This window comes from Tenrec ecaudatus, chromosome 1 (genome assembly GCF_050624435.1).
Source record: "Tenrec ecaudatus isolate mTenEca1 chromosome 1, mTenEca1.hap1, whole genome shotgun sequence".
Classification (NCBI taxonomy): Eukaryota; Metazoa; Chordata; class Mammalia; order Afrosoricida; family Tenrecidae; genus Tenrec; species Tenrec ecaudatus.
The window spans coordinates 65,410,513-65,427,357 of NC_134530.1; the positions used below are offsets into that span (position 1 = coordinate 65,410,513).

At 43.7% G+C, this 16,845-nt stretch overlaps 1 protein-coding gene across 1 annotated transcript in view; it reads right to left on the bottom strand.

Moving 5' to 3' along the window:
• SCMH1 (Scm polycomb group protein homolog 1) overlaps positions 1–16,845 on the bottom strand; it is a 197,443-nt gene that overhangs the window by 15,771 nt on the left and 164,827 nt on the right. Inside the window, 2 exon segments of the mRNA XM_075554608.1 lie at positions 5,226–5,417; positions 6,960–7,160. Of these exon segments, the coding sequence (XP_075410723.1) occupies positions 5,226–5,417; positions 6,960–7,160 (393 nt within the window).

Consider the following 16,845-nt stretch of genomic DNA (forward strand, 5'->3'; position numbering starts at 1 on the left):
AAAGATGCCAGGCACAAAAGAACACATATTGTGTAATTCCATTTATATACAAAGTAGATCAGTGGTTTCCTGGAGACGGGGCAAGGGCGGGGGTGCGCAGTGGTGGTGGAATGGAAAGATCACGGAGGACACACTATCTTGACTGTTGTGATGGTTACACGCTATATATGTATCATGTACTTTATGAAAGTTACACCTCGGTAAAGCTGTGAAGGACAGAGAAACAGTTCAGAGGCATAAACAACGGCATTTCTTGATGAGTGTGGGAAATGAAAGAAAGGGAGAAATCAAGAATGACATGAAAGTTTCCGCCACAGCAGCACTGTAGACATTGATGTCTGCTGTCAAACTCTGAAAAACTCAAGCTCAGTCCCTTCTTCTCCTCACTCCTCAGTCTGGCTCCCACTTCTATCAACTCCCTACTAAAACTGCTCTCAGCACAGTCGTCAGACTTTCAAGTCCCTAAATCTAAGGGACAGTTCTTGGTCCTTATCCTACTTGACCTATGGACAGCAATCAACACTGACAACTCCTCTCTTATTAAAAAAATCAGCTCCTCTGAAATATTTGTACATTCTTCTGATTTTATTCCTCTTTTCTAACTACATCTTTTTCTTTTCTTTAATAGTTTTCTCTTGCTCTGGCTGACTCTTGTTGATAGGTGCCATCAAATTGGTTCTTGTTCATAACGACTCCACGTACAACACTACTCAGTCCCGTGCCAACCTGACACTTGTTCTTCTAACCTGGATCATACAGCTTGGGGGGAAAGCACTGTAGAGAGATACTCACAGCTACAAAAGGTGACAGGAGAAGGCGTTAAGTTAATCACAAGCAGGAATTTGGAACTAGAAGTATTGTAACTATCAGGACAATATAACCCTACCTTGAGGGCTCATCTAAGCTTTTATTTCTGATTTAAATATTAAAGGCACAATTTAGACTCACTGCCACCATATTGATTCTAACTCAAAACAACACTACAGGACAGAAAAATCTACCACTTTGTGTTTCTGAAGCTATAAATCTTAATGGAAGCAGAAAGCCTCAACTTTCTCTCATGAAACAGCTGGTGGGTTTAAACCACTGACCTTGAAGTTAGTTGCCTAATGTGTAACACACTGAGGCACCAGGGCTTTTATTAAAGACAAAGATCATCTTTAAATCTGAGCTCCAAGTCTCTAACTTTCTGTCTAGGCCCAGTCCAATCCATTCTCCCGCAGTGTCCAGTCATCTTTCTAAAACACAAATCTGATCATGCTACTTCTCTCCTTTGAAATTTAAAGTGTCCTCACAGCTGTCTGATAGTGTTATGTTTAGAGCATGGCCAGCTCTCATGACTGAGCCTCTGCCTTCCACACCCACTTCATCTCTCTCACACTTCATATTTCAGCCATATCGACTCAGTCTTGGTGCTTCTGAAAAAGGCCATGTTTCCTTTTTCTATTCTCATGTGCTATTTAGTCAAAAGAACCATCCTTCAGTCTGCCCCTTGAGTCTGTGTCACGTGCACCCGACTCTCCTACAGCTTTATGTCTAAGCGTGGATCTCATTTCTTCAGCGACGTCTTCCCTGACACACTCAGATTGGGAGTTGAGAGTCCTTCTGAGCTCAGCACCTCCTTACAGCCTTAACTTGTCCAATTAAAGCACACACTCTGAATTGCTTGCCTCATTATTCATATCTCTCCAGACTGTAAGCTCTGTGGGGACACGGATCAGTGCTCGTCATCCTGCAGTCAGTAAGTGGCTGGCTGGCTGACTGAATAATGGATGAAACATTTTTCAATTAACCATGAACACTTGAGTCATCTTAAAACTCTGGGGATCACTCTGGGGATTTCCTAAGAAATTCCACAATTATTATTTGGCTTTTAGTCCCTGGGAATCTTGTGATTTGGGCAAGAGAATGTCTTGTAACCAGTTCAGAAGACCTGGTTGGCAACAAAAATAGAGGTGCACAAGTGATGTCTGAAACCTTTTCCCCATCAGAAAGGCACCTGGGAAGTCCTAGAGCAACAGACCCAGAGGTTAATGCTGGATGGTTTAATCATGGCTAGAATGAATAGTTTTGGGGGCCAGCTGAACGCACACATTGTCAATTTCATAGCGAGCTAGAAGTAGCTTTTTGTCAATTACTCTTTATACGCCCCTCCGTTGGTCCAGCCAGATGTGTCGCTCTGAAGATGGGATTCTGCTCTGATATGGTCTCATCCAGGAAGACTTCCTTGATCTCTTTTTCTACTTTGTCCATCACTCTTGGCTCAACTGGAGTTCCTCTGGTCTGTGTTTTTGCACGTAACACGCTCACACTACACCTTCTTCTCTCTTGGGGGATCTTTCAGAGCAAACAAAGACTGAGTCTGTTTTACCTCAGTCTCTCAGAGGACCTACAGCACAGGATCAGGCACAGAGCAACTAGTCTATAAACGCTTGATGACTTTAGGCAGAATGTTTGACGTCATGCTAAGGAACACAGGGATAAATGGGAGAACTGTTCCAGCTTAAATATAACCACAGAGACATATCAGCTAGATGCAGTGACTAATCCTTCATTGGATCCTGGGTTAGGGAGAAAAAAACCCAGCTATAAGGGACATTGTTGGGATTATTGGACTAATTTGAATACAGACTGTATATTAGTTATTAGTACTTTATGTTAAATTTCTTAAATGTGACTGTCGTGTTTGAGATAACTATAAACATATTTAGGGATAAAGTTCCTCACCTGCAATTAACTCTCAAATAGTCTAGTACATAACAAAAAATATATAGATACAAAAACCCAAAACCAAAAAAAAAACAATCAAATTCATTGTCATCAAGTCCATTTTGACTCATCATGAGCCTACTGCCCCTGTGGATTTCTGATACTATAACTCTTTACAGAAGTGGAAAGACTTGCTTTTCTCCTGTGGAGTGGCTATTGGTTTCAAACTGATAACCTTGTGGTTAGCAGCCAGACTGGTAACTCACTATCCTACCAGGGCCCCTTCTATGGATACAAAGGTATGTATATTCACTTAAAGAAGGAGATAAAATAAATATGGCGAAAAGTCAGCAAATGGTAAATCTAGGTGAAGAGTACATGGTTGTTCATTGTACTGTTTGCAAATTTTCTATATATTTGAAAATATTCCAAATAAAACAGAGAAGTAATACTCGAGATATAGAAAAGGCACTTCAGTGAGCTGTGCAAGCTCCCTAAGCGTGTGGTAACTACCAGCTGTAGTGGCAGCACGGTCACTTGGGTTAAGCTGTGAGTGGTTGGCAGTGGAGAAAGGCTGGAGGGAAAGCAGAGGCTGCAGGAAGCCCCAGATAACAGAAGTGGTACCTTTGAATGCCAATCTGGTAAAGCGTGCAGCCAGGCAGAAGGGCAGGAGTAAAAAACACCAGACCCAAGGGCAAAGTAAAAAAGCTTTGTACGGGTCAACTCCGCACAAACCAAAAGGATGCAGCAAATGCTAAATCGTCAGGGGTGGGGGTGTGCAGACGATCCACAGGGAGGGCAGGTAGGTAGGCAGGCAGTGAAACGAGGAGCTCAGAGGCGTTACAACATTTGGGTAAGGCTCTGGCTTGTCTGGGCAAGGTGAGTACATTCATTTCAGGGCAGCAAATGGAAGGTAGGATGAGAGCAGTAAATTGCTAAGCACCCATGATAAGAAACAAGCTGTACAGAGCACAGGAAGGTGCAGAGAATTACCTGCATTTGTCTGGAAATGCGGGGAGGAGAGTGTAGCAGCCATTGGCAGAATCTGATACCTGAGGCCTTTGTGCAGGGCAGAGGTAGTGTGGCAAGGAGGAAGAGAACTCCCTGAGAAGGCCATGCCCAGCCCTAAACTACCTTCCTGATTGTAGGCCCACAGGGCATATCTCTACCAGCCTCTGAATGCAGCCACCAGGCTCTTTCTCAGTTCTCAAGGAGAGCAGGTCACTTGAGCACTCTGAGTTTCTGCCTCTCTGAGAAATTGCTTTACACCAGTAGCATCACTCATGGCCATGTTACCCCTTTTGGAATCGCAGGAAGGCCTAGCTTTCAGTGGAGAAGTGCCGATGAGAGTTTCTGAATGTCAGTAGCTTGCCACTCTCAACACCACCTCCATCATGTCCACTTCAGACTCCCCAAGCAACATTCTAATTGCAAGTGAGAATACCTCTATCTATTCCCAGAGATTCTGGAAAGCAACCCAGAGCAGATTAGGTGGAGAGGCACCTCAGAAGAAAGGTATGAGTGAGGGAGTTACAGGTAGGCTGCGGGCACCAGACAGATGAATCTTCACAGAAGAGTATTTGAATCTGCCTTGTATTCAAGTCACAAGGGTGCAGAGTATAGAAAGAGGTGGGGACTAAGGAAGTGGGCACTTCTGTGAGCACATTCTTAGAAGTAGTACTTTTATTGAAAGTGATTCTAGTAAGCCTACAATGAAAGGACAGCAAGGAAGGTCGTGTGGGAGCAAACCCCGGGAGAAGAAAGTCATACCAGTGCCCTTCCCCACGAACGCTCCCCCATTAACAGGCAGTACGACCTGTCCATCCCTCTGGACTCTTTAAAAAAGCTCTCTCCTCCCTCCTAACAATGACCTACCTCACTAGTTCAGTGTCCAGCTCTCCTTCCCTCTCTGCCGCTGTGTCCTGGGCTCCAGGTCAGAGATGAGCGAAGTTCCATTCACTCTAACCTCTTTCGGAAGTGCTTAGTCACTGATCCGGCCACGTGGCACCCGCTTTCCCATTGTGGGTCTGATATGTTAACTCAGAAAGTTATTTTCCAGCCCTCCAGTTAGAAACAGCAGGAACTTGAATTGACTTGCTAGACTGGCAGTGCTAGAAGATTTAGGGCCACGTGCCAAAGGAAACAGTGGATGGCCAATCACCAGGGAGCACATTTCTCAATCTGTAGCTTGACACTAAAACTTCCTGCTGGCAAGGGAGGTCTATGCTAGGCCTCTGCTGCCAGATTCTCATTTGGGGATGCATTGTGCCTTCGTAGTGGCTCTACATGCAATGTGAAGCACAGACAAGAACTGCTAACACCTCTTCCTAGGGGAAGGCTTCATAGGAATACAAAATCCCCGACACAGAATTAAGAGGAGACTGAAGTCTCAGATGTGGTAGTTAAGGAACTGAAAACCAGATGCCTGGACAGCAGGTCTGAGACTGGCCTAGAGCCCACCCTGAGATTGCTATCCAGCCCCCCTCTCTCATCCCAGGCCCCATTCCAGCTCCTACCTGGTAGGTACCTGTCGTGGCTGTGGCTGTACTCTGTGGCCGTGAGTGACAAGTGAGTCTGTGTAAAAGGCTGGTTGCCAAACAGATTGTCACTACGAAGATTGTGGCAGAGCTTCTCCAGGAAGCGGAGGACGTAGGTGATGCTGTTGACCGCTGGGAGGTTGCGGGTGTGCTGCTCTCGGTCAAACACGGCTGCGGAGTAAGTGAACAGGGCTGAGCACACCTGCCAGCAGCAGTGGGCAGGAGGAGTCTAGCGCACTACTTGCTACAGGTCCTCCTGGGTTGCATAAAGTCAGTCAGTGACCTAGGCTTCCTCCTCGACTCCCTCCTTTGAGGGTTTTGGTTTCTTCCTTTAGCGCCAAAGGGTTCCTAGGCTTGTGATAATGGATCTGGTCAGGCCAGATTTGTGGAAGCCTGGGCTCTGGAATGATTTCACACCAACTGTGAACATAGTGTTATCTTCTCCATCACTGGGCTGGGCCTTGTCCAGGAAGTCTACTCATTTAAGGTGCCATTTCTACCAGGAGTACACAAAACCAGAGAAGCCAGGCAGAATGCAAAACACAGCATTCCCAAGGAAGAACTGGCTTCATAATCCCAAATGGTATAAGGACAGTAGACTTTTGGCCACATTTGGAACTGCCCCATGTTTGGTTTTATCTTACTCCGTTATCTATTTATACTGAAAAGGCATCAGAAAAATTGATGAGGCAAAGACCTATGTATTTTTCCCTGAGAGCAGCCAAAAAAGTGGGGAGGTTCCCTCAAGAACAATTTCTAGAGAGGTGACAGCATTTAGAAAGAGGTAGTAAAGAAGGCCAGGTCCCTACAGATTGCTGCATAGAAAGAGAGACCATGGGTAGTCTGGGTATGCGAAGGGCAGATTAGGACAGATTAGTCTCTTGTGGTTCCCAAAATTCCTCTCTGCCTGCTTCCACCTGGCAACAAGCTAATACTCCCTTGTCTGGGCCTGCAGACTACCATGGCCTGTTGTAGAGTAAGGGCTTCCTGGATACTTGCTACAAGGACACAGCTTGGTTATTTATGGGGTCTGCCAGGTCAGCTGGGTCTTCTAAGACTGGACCCTGCAACTTCCTGGAAAAATTGAGTATGGCACAGAGTAAGATGGAAAAGCTGTAGGTCAGTCTTCACATGTTTGGTGGTACAGAGTAGGGTTCTGGACTTGAGAAAACAGATACAGAAATCAGGGCACAGCAGGAAAGTGCAAACAAAATGACTGCACAGCTGAATCAAAGACTTAGAGCAAGAAGAGAGAAGGAATGAGCAATTCTTCCTTCCCTATCTGGGATTCAATTCCCTTGTATCAGGGCTGGCTGAGGACTGAGAAGCTCCCCAAAGCCATGTGGGAGGCAGTCTGGAGGAATGGTCTTGCTATTATAATTGAGCCCCCCTCTTGAGTCTATCTTCTGGGATCCAGAAGGAAAACATGCATATATTTTCTGTATGCGAGAGGTTGAGCAGATAGCACAGGAGGCCATGTAGAGGCCCAGTAAAGCAGAGTCTGTGTGAGCATGCTACTTGGCAGAAGTAATGCATGAAACTCCGAGAGGCCCTGACGCTGAAGGTGGAGACTCTGAGCAATGGAATATTCACTTCCACTTTTCTTTTGTCTATAGGTGTGATGCAGGAAACAGGATGTGTTGCCAGAAATCAGCCATTTAAGAAGGCCGGGACTTCTGCCTAGGTGGCTGTTACAAGTCCCAGGGTACTTACCTGAGATCACTTCACCGCCGTGGCCCTGTTTGAGGAAGCTGAAGACAGTTTTCTGGTGGTAAGCACAGTCGATGCAAGCCTGGACAGCTTGCTGCAACACCACAGAGGCGCGGGCTGGCCCGAAATGGTCAGGGAGTTGCTGGACCTTCTTCTTATCTAAGTGAGGGCCTGGGCTGCCGTTCTTGTTCAAATAAATACACACTGTAGAAGACAAAGAACCAAAAAGCTTAAAGCATCTCAGGGCTGGAGAAAGTCAGAGAACAATGCTCCCTCTCCAGCCTTTACTCACTGGTCTCTGGTCTCTAACAGGATTCCCAGCTGCTAAGCTGGTGAAATGTGGGAGGTGGAGGGTGGGGGCCAAGAAAAGGCTGTGCCCAGCTGCTGCCAGCCTACATTGTATGACCAACAGCTCTGGAAACACTGCCTACTGGAGAACAGCCCAGATCAAAAGCCAAGGACAAAGCATACAATGACTTTTCTGTGACACAGAAGAGAATCTACATACTTCCCCAATTGCATGTCCTTTAATATTCTCTACTTGGTTGTCTCACACGACCTTTTCCTCTCTCTCACTGTGTATGTGGGAAGGGGCTGTGGAACCATGGCGATATTCTTAAGTGTGTGAGGGGGCAGTGGATGTAGATGGTCATAGTTCTGGGGAACATACTTTTTATTTTCTGTTCTGGTCTTGGAGTACCTTTGTACATCAATGTTTAGGCCTGAATATAGAAAAAGAGTGAAATTTTAAAATGAAGGGTAGGTCTCATCTATCTATTTGCTTTTTTCAGAGGGTTTTCCTGTTCAGACAGGTGGCCACGCCTCATTGCCATGCTCGCCTGGCTCTGTGGAAAGGTAGAGGGCAGAGTGGGCACTGGAAATAGGAACTCTGAAACAGGTGTTCCTTCGGTGTCTAGAGAATCCACGGCAGCCTGGTCAGCAATGGCGTTCCCTGCCCTGATCTGTCTTGCAGGCCCCCACTTGAGAAGGGGGTTTCCTCCTCTTTCTTCTGGGTGTGGCTCACTAACTGCAGTCAGGGAAGGCAACAGTCTCTGGTTACCAGAGGGAAAACGAGGTCAGAGCAGCATCTGTGCGGGCTGAGGCTGAATTGCTAGCACCCTTGAGGTCTATCTCTAAAACAAGGGGCTGAGCCGGGTGCTCAGAGAACTCTTTGGCCTTCCCTACCCTAATTCTAGAGGGAAACGGCATGAGGAGAGGAAAACAGAAAAGTTGGTGGGTGGTGCGGAAGAGAACGGGAAAAAAGGAGGGAGAGGAAAGGGTAAAGATGAATGGAATGTATACATTGAACTGTCCTGAAATTCACTAAGATGATGTAGAGACACCGTGACAGGGACAACAGTGTGCTGTAAGCTGGAAAAGTAGCGACTGAATTAGCAGACCCAAGAAAGATGGATCTTAAACCAGCAATGAACAAAGTAGTTTTACACAACACCCAGGCACTGACAGACTAGGTTCCTGTGCAGGTAAGTCTAATAAATTAAACAGAATTTTCATGTGTGGTAACACGACTCTTGTATTGAAAACAAGTAAAAATGCAAGGACTCAGGGAGATAAAAGGGTAATGAAAATCAATGGAAACATATGTATATAACAAGACACTTCAAAGAATGTTTGCATTTGTTTATTCATAACAGCCCCAAATTAAAACCAACCCAAATGTCCACCAACAAGGACATAGATCTATATATCGTAGTATATTCATGTAATAGAATACCAACTTAGAGACAAAGGAGGGCACAATATAGCTACTGCTCAAAGACACTAAGTGAAAGACAACTAGACACAAAAGTGTATACATAGTATGACTCCATTTAAGTAATTTCAGAAACAACAACTATAAAAAAAATCTGTGGTGACAGAAGTCAGAATAAAGATGGGGAGTAGTCTTCATATGTTTGACTAAAAGGCACAAGGGAACTTCTGTGAATGATAGAAACATCCTAGATCTTAATTTTGGTTATGGTTGCATGAGTTTACATTCATTAAAACTCATCAAATTTGTATACTTAACATTGACTCATTTCAGTACATGTAAATTTTGTTTCAATTAAACATATAGACAAAGCAGAAAAATATAACTAGTCTAGTGATAACTAAAAAGAAAAATTCTACATGGACCGAAGAGTAAAATGTTAAAGGTAAGAATTGTGGTGATGACTACACAACTGTCACGTTTAAAACATTAACATGCATGATGTATGAGAATTATTTGTCAATAAAACTATTTTTAAAATGTATATTTTCTTACTGACACTGAAATAAGTACTAAGTAAATAAATAAAGGCAAAATATAAAAGTTTTAGAAAACTATGGCAGTTTCAACACATGGCCCCAAGTTCTTTTGACAGTCCTCTCATCAAGTTCTGTGACCCTTGACCAATAAACTGTGGTAGACATGATACTAGGGGTCTAACATTGACAAAATGGCAGTTTAAACCCTGTGTGAAGAAGCACAAGTCACCCTGTGCAAAGGTCCATGTGGAAAGAAACCACCTTGTCAGCCACACAGTGGACATGGATCCTCCTGTCCGAGTTAAGCCACTCCAATTGTCACAACAGAGAACAGAGACTAGCTGTTTCTGCCCATTGTTGACAAAAGCCACGAGCCTTTAGTTTGTTTGTTACATAGCCAAAGTGATTGGAACAGATCTGGTACCGGAAGTAGGGTGCTGCAGTAACAAAACTTAACACACATGAGCGTGGGGGCTGATTAGGACACAATCCAGACATCATATAGTTCAGTCATATCAAGAAGTGCTGAACAATTGCTACCACAATCAGTTTTAGAACATTTTCTTTCTTCTTTGTAGTCCTTGCTAGTAGTTCCCCATTTCTTCCCAATCTTCTTGCCCTACCTCTCAGGAACCCTTAACCCACTTATTGTCTCCACAGGGTCACGAAGAGAAAAACAGAAAAAATATATAACACAGAGTCAAGAAGGCTGCTCACGTTAACAAAATACAACAGAGATCAACAACAGTTTGGAAGAAAACAAATATTAAAAAGTCGAGCAAACCGAAAATGTGTCAAAAGAGAGCGCATATGATAAGGCACTAGGAAGACCTTTAGAATTATGAGAAGCTTAAAGGGCCTCCAGTAGGCTGCAAGAACTTGGAGAGAACTGACCAAGATTCTTAGTGCAGGACTGATAAGTGGTGGTGGGTGCCAGTGAGTCAGTTACGACGCAGAGACCTAAGAACAACAGAAAGAAATGCAGCGGTCCTGTGTCATCCTCATAATTATTGTGATGCTTCAGCCAGCGTGTCAATCCGTCCCATTGAGGGCCTTCCTCTTTTTGCACTTTACTCAGCATGATGCCCTTCTCCAGGGACTGGTCTCTCCTGACAGCACCTCCAGAGTCTGTCAGATGAAGCCTCGCCATCCTTGCCAAGCAGCACTCTGGCCATCCTTGTTAAATAGTGACAGGAGATTTGAGAACACTAATGTACCTGCACTGACATAAGAAATTGAAGTTGTCGGAAACATACGACTTTCCTCTAGTTCAGTGGTTCTCAATCTCCCTAATGCTGCGACCCTTTCATACAGTTCCTCATGTTGTGGTGACCACCCCCCCAACCATAAAATTATTTTCGTTGCTACCTCATAACTGTAATTTTGCTACCGTTATGAATCAGGCGACACCTGTGAAAGGGTCATTTGGCCCCCAACAGCTGCTCTAGTTCTTAATGCCTCCCCACCCTACCCCGCCCCCTGCACTATCATGACCCTAATTCTTCTTACAAATCCGGCTAGACCAGACCATGTACATGGGCACAGAAACAAGCTGGAAACAGGGAATCCAGGACAGATAAATCTCTCAGGACCAATAATGAGAGTAGTAATACTAGGAGGGTAAGGGGAAAGTGGGGGGATAAAGGGGAACCTGATCACAATGATCTACATATAGCCCCCTCCCAGGGGGATGGACAACAGAAAAGTGGGTGGAGGGAGGGGGACGGACAACAGAAAAGGGGGTGAAGGGAGACATCAGTCAGTGTAAGACATGAAAAAATACTAATGATTTGTAAATTATCAAGGGCTCCTGAGGGAGGGGGTGGAAAATGAGCAGATACCAAGGGCTCAAGTAGAATGAAAATGTGTTGAAAATGATAATGGCAACAAATGTACAAATGTGCTTGACACAATGGATGCATGGATGGATTCTGATAAGAGCTGTAGAAGCTCCCAATAAAATGCTTAAAAAATGAAGCTGTTAATTGCATTTTGCATTTAATTTTGCCCACAATGAATGCTCATGCAATTAGCAGTCAAGAAATCAAATGACATGTTGCACTGGGAAAATCTGCTGTACAAGTGCTGTAAGTGTTAAAGAGCATGGTCCCCAGGGTGATGCTGGCACACAGGCTCCTCAAAAGGTGACTGACGGGCTTTTGCCCTGGCTCACCAGCTTCCAAGGCACATCTTCCGTAGGGTAATACCTAGGCATTTTGTGCAGTTTCATCACTCAGGTACCACCATTCTTTGTGGTTTTTTTTCCAATTGTATACAAATTTCTTTTCTTTAATGGATAAAATGCTTTTAAAATGAGATGTGCGATCACAATCATTTCTAGTGTGCCCTTTCCCCTCCTGTATACATTGTTTGTACCCCCACCCCCTTGCCCTCCTCATTAACCACCTCCCACCCCTCCTCCCCTATAAACCCTTGTATCCGTTCTTCTCTAAGCCTCTACTCCTTCTGTGCTTCACAAACTGTGAAACCCAACAGAAACAGTCAAAAACAGAAACAAAATTAAGTGGGAAGGATGAAATAATAATACAAAGATAAAATTACAAATAATGAGTAAAAGACCACCATCAGTATTTTAAAGGCTAGGGAAGAATTTTTCATCATGAACAAGCAGGAAATACTTGTACCTAGAACAATTTTAGGTTGGGTCTGGAGGAAGGTCAACGAACCAAGCAAGTATCAAGTTCAATCTGGTATCATCACGGTTACAATGATTTCTGTCTGATAGTAAAGCTGTTCGAGACCCTTGCCTGTGGCTAGAGGGGATCTGCCAGCAGCTTAATCTGACTGTGGGCTTTGGGCAGATGGATTTGGGGCTCCCAATGTCCTCCCTAGCTTTCTACAAATTGGGTGTTTTCAATTTAGGCTCTGACGCTTTTCCCTTTGTCATATTTGAGTTTTGTTATTTTTGTCTTTGGATCACACAAGCTGGTGTGTTTCTTCCACGTGGACTTAGTTGACTCCTCACTTAAATGGCTGCTGGTTTGAATGCAAGCCTTTAAGACCTGACACTGTTCCCTTTGATAGCCAGGCACCATCTGCTTTCTTCACCACACTTTGCTGTAGCACATTTATCTTCAGTAATCATTTCATGAAGGTGCGTATTGTGCAGGGCCATGTGATCAGAACCAGCAGCTCTTGGACTGGGGCTAAAGTGGGGGCCCAGAATCCATCTGTTTGTCCCTGGGATAGGTATGACTCAGGTTTATGTTGGCAGTTGTATTCTGGCAAGTTCAAGTTCCCATAAGACCCACTACCCCAACAACAGCAGCAAACCAACTAGCAGACAACAAAATACAACAAACAAACAAAAACAAGGAAACTAAAGGCAGGAAAACAAAAACCTATAGAAACAGAAAAGTACAACTTGTCAATCAGCCCCCTAGGGCATCAGGTGATGGCACTGGTCACATCATCAATTGTCCCAGTGACACAGCACCCTGGACACTGTCAATAGGAGGAGTCTATGCAAGTACAGTTCCACCGTGAGCCACGCCCGTGAGTGGTTGCTTCACACAGTTCCATCTCCCATTCCATTGAGCTCTGATGACCTGGAGCATGGGGTTGGTGCCAGGGGGAAACCCTGGATCAATTCTTCCAAGTTTAGCTCCATGCCCAACAGATCAAAACCTGTCATGTGACTGTGAGGGGGGCATCAAGGCACTAATATGGTGATTCTGGGCCCCTTTCCATTGGATGCCTACCAAGCCTGGGGTTCCCCCCAAGGTCCAAGGACTGCCACTTACACAGGTCTGGGGCGACCACTCTCTGCTTCCCCTCCTAACTGCATACCCCAGTCCTCAAGACTGTAACCCTTTACAGGAGTAGAAAGCCTCCTCTTTCTCCCAATGTGCCTCTAAGGTAGTGGTTCTCAACCTGTGGGTTGTGACCCCTTTGGGAGGTTGAATGACCCTTTCACAGGGGTTGTCCGATTCATAACAGTAGCAAAATGACAGTTATACAGTAGCAATGACAATAATTTTATGGTTAGAGGATCACCACAACATGAGGAACTATATTCAATTTAGGTCATAACAGAGTATACAGTATGGAATACGTGGTCTCCCCATCTTGACCCTAACAGTCCAGTACTCCTCTTTAGAATCACTGTTCTGAGCTTCTTGTATATCTTTATAAAATGTTGCATGAATAAACATGTATGTATCTAATTCCCCTTTGTGTGTGAAACACAGCACACTAGACAGTCTTTTTTTACATTATGCTACTTCCCCTTGATATCTCTGAGAGATTAGTTTATGTTCATGCACATAAAAACAACCAGATCTATTCATCAGCTGATCATCATCATATATTATCATAGATATACAAATAACTTAAGGCCTTACTGATAAGACATTTAGGTGATTTCTTGTGCTTCACTCTTTTAAAAAAATCATTTTATTAGGGGCTTATACAACTCATATCACCATCCTTCCATACATCCATCCATTGTGTCAAGCACATTTGTACATTCATTGCCCTCATCATTCTCAAAACACTTGTTCTCCACTTAAGGCCCTGGAATCAACTCATTTTTCCCCCTCCCTCCCCTCTCCCACCTTCCTCATGATCCCTTGATAATTTATAAATTATTATTTTGTCATATCTTACACTATCTGACATCTCCCTTCACCTACTTTTCTATTGCCCATCCCCCAGGGAGGAGGTTATATGTAGATCCTTGTAATTGGTTCCCCCTTTCCACCCTACCCTCCTTCTACCCTCCTGGTATTACCACTCTCACCACTGGTCCTGAAGGGATCATTTGTCCTGGATTCCCTGTGTTTCCAGTTCCTATTTGTACCAGTGTACATCCTTTGGTCTAGCCAGATTTGTAAGGTAGAATTGGGATCATGATAGTGGGGGTGGGGGGAAGGAAGCATTTAGGAACTAGAGGAAAGTTATATGTTTCATCATTGCTATACTGCACCATGACTGGCTCGTCTCCTCCCTGCGACCCTTCCATAAGGGGATATTCAATTGCCTACAGATGGGCTTTGGGACTCCACTCTGCACTCCCCCTTATTCACAATGATATGATTTTTTTGTTCTAATGATGCCTGATACCTGATTCCTTCGATACCTCATGTGCCTCTTCCATGTGGGCGGCTTTGTTGCTTCTGAGCTAGATGGCTGTTTGTTTACCTTCAAGCCTTTAAGAACCCAGATGCTATTATCTTTTGATAGCTTGGCACCATCAGCTTTCTTCACCACATTTGCTTATGCACCTGCTTTGTCTTCAGCGATCGTGTCAGGAAGGTGAGCATCATGAAATGCCAGTTTAATAGAACAAAGTATTCTTGCATTGAGGGAGTACTTAAGTGGAGGCCCAATGTCCATCTGCTCAAGTACCACCATTCTTATCACCACCTTTGTGATAGTAGCACGGACCTTCTGCTTCTTCTTACCCCTGGATTTGGCAGCTGAATACTTCCTCTCGTACAAGGATTTTCTGGAATACATAGCAAAGCAAGAATACTAGCCAATTTCTCTGACTAGGATGGGGTTTTGGCTACAGTGGGCTTCCCCTTCTTCAGCTTTTTGCCCTTGATCTTAGTCTTAACTTTGCCACTGGCATCTGCTTTCTTGGTGTCAGTCTTCTTCTCAGTTTTTTCACCTGTCATCTTGCAAGATGGGAAAGATACTTAAAGCTGCAGCTTCCGGTCTATCTGTTGGTTCTTTTGGCAGTCCATGACATTTTAAATATTATTTTCCAGCACCATACTTAAGATGCATCATATTTTCCTTGTTTTCTTCTTGTTCAATGTCCAACTTTCACATGCATATGAGGTGACTGAAAATACCATGGCTAGAGTGAGGCACATCTTATTCTTCAAAGTAACACCCTTGCTTTTCAACACTTAAAAGAAATCCTGAGCAGATTTTCCCAATAAAATCCTTCCCAATCTTGAGGTAATTAAAAATACTCTAATTTGTCATGCTTTGTTTTTCTAATGCATCTCTGAAATTAGAATTGGATGCTACTAAAAAAAAACCCAGAGAAAAACAACAACAAAATATCAAGTAAAGAAAAACTGCTAAGAGCAAGAAAGAATATAAGTGCTTCCTACTCATGCTGAGTCCATGAGAGCCTTTCAGCAAGAGCCCTCTTGCAGGACCAGTTTTCTACAAAATATGTTCTGAGAAGTGCTGCTGGAATAATAAGTAATGAAAATGAAAGGTGTGGAAGATAAAGTTTAGGAAAGTTTGAAGAAAGTTAAGCAAAAAGACAAAGATATTAAGAGAAAAGGGATAATAATAGAAGGCCAATTTAAGAGATCTATCATCCAAATATCAAGTATGTCACAAAGTATTTTAAAAAGTAGGAGAAAATTACTCATGAAATAATTCTAGAAAATGTCGTGCAAATAAAGAATGTCATGGGTCTATCAAGTGTCTAGCATTAGAGATAAAAATGCCCACATTCAAGGTGACATTTCAAAATACTGGGCATAAAGAGAAGCTTGAAAGAGAATAAACAGGCTTTGAACAAAACCAAGGAAGTAAATGTCAGACAAAGGAAAGGGCACACTGATTGTGACCCACCTGAGGGAAAGGGCCGAGCTTGCATTACATAATGACACCCCAGTAAAAGTTCTGTACATGGACGCTCCATGTTGGAAAACCTCCCACATCTTGCTCTATGATGGGAGACCCAGGTTTTCCCCAAAGCTAGGTATTTAAAGATTTTTACAAAACAACTGTATCACTTTCAAAGTACTCTCCATTACACTTAATACATTTGTCAAATGATCTATTCCATCCTTGGAAACCTTTTTCAAACTCATGTTTGGATTGCTGACAGCTCCTCCACTTTTTTTCTTCATCTCTTCTATATCATCAAACCACTGTCCTTTCGTGTCCCCATTCATTCATGGAAACAAAAAGAAGTTGAATGGAGAAAGGTCAGGTAAGTAAGGTGCATGGGGCAAGAGAGGCATGCTGCTGTTTGCCAAAAACTGGTGCAGAGATGGCTGCGTGAGCAGGTGCATTTTCATGGTGGCAAAACCAGACCCCTGTCTACCATAAATCAGGCCTTTTTTTGTTGCACACTGTTACGCAATCTTTTCAGAACCTCTAAATAGAAAGCTTGATTAATGGTTTGACCTGGTAGAATGAACTCCAAATGCACTACTAGTCAACATTTTTGCAAGTTCGGGAAGTTGATAGATGTCTAGAACGAGGTTTGTCATCAATCGACATTTCACCTGTGTTGAAATGAGAAAACCAATCGTGCACTTGAGTTTTTCCCATAGTGCTGTCCTTGTAACCTGTGTTCAACATCATGGGAATTTCTATGGCATTTTTCCTGAGCAGGAAGCAAAGTTTAACAGCTGCATGTTGTTCTCATAAATCAGCCATCACAAAAAGAGAGGTTCAAGTAAAAGTGCTTTTACAAAAAAAATTCAGTGACCAGAGAGAACCTTCCCAAGCAACACCACTGGGCGCACTAACTCAGGGTGAGTTGTATGAATGCTAATCTAGAGGGAAAGCTCCACTCCACCCAGCCCAGTTCTATTTTTTGTGGGGTACCCCCTCATATGCATCTTATCTTTGTGATATGTATCATTTAACATAAAGCTATGAGGTAGAACTGGGTCGTGGTAGTGTGTGGGGA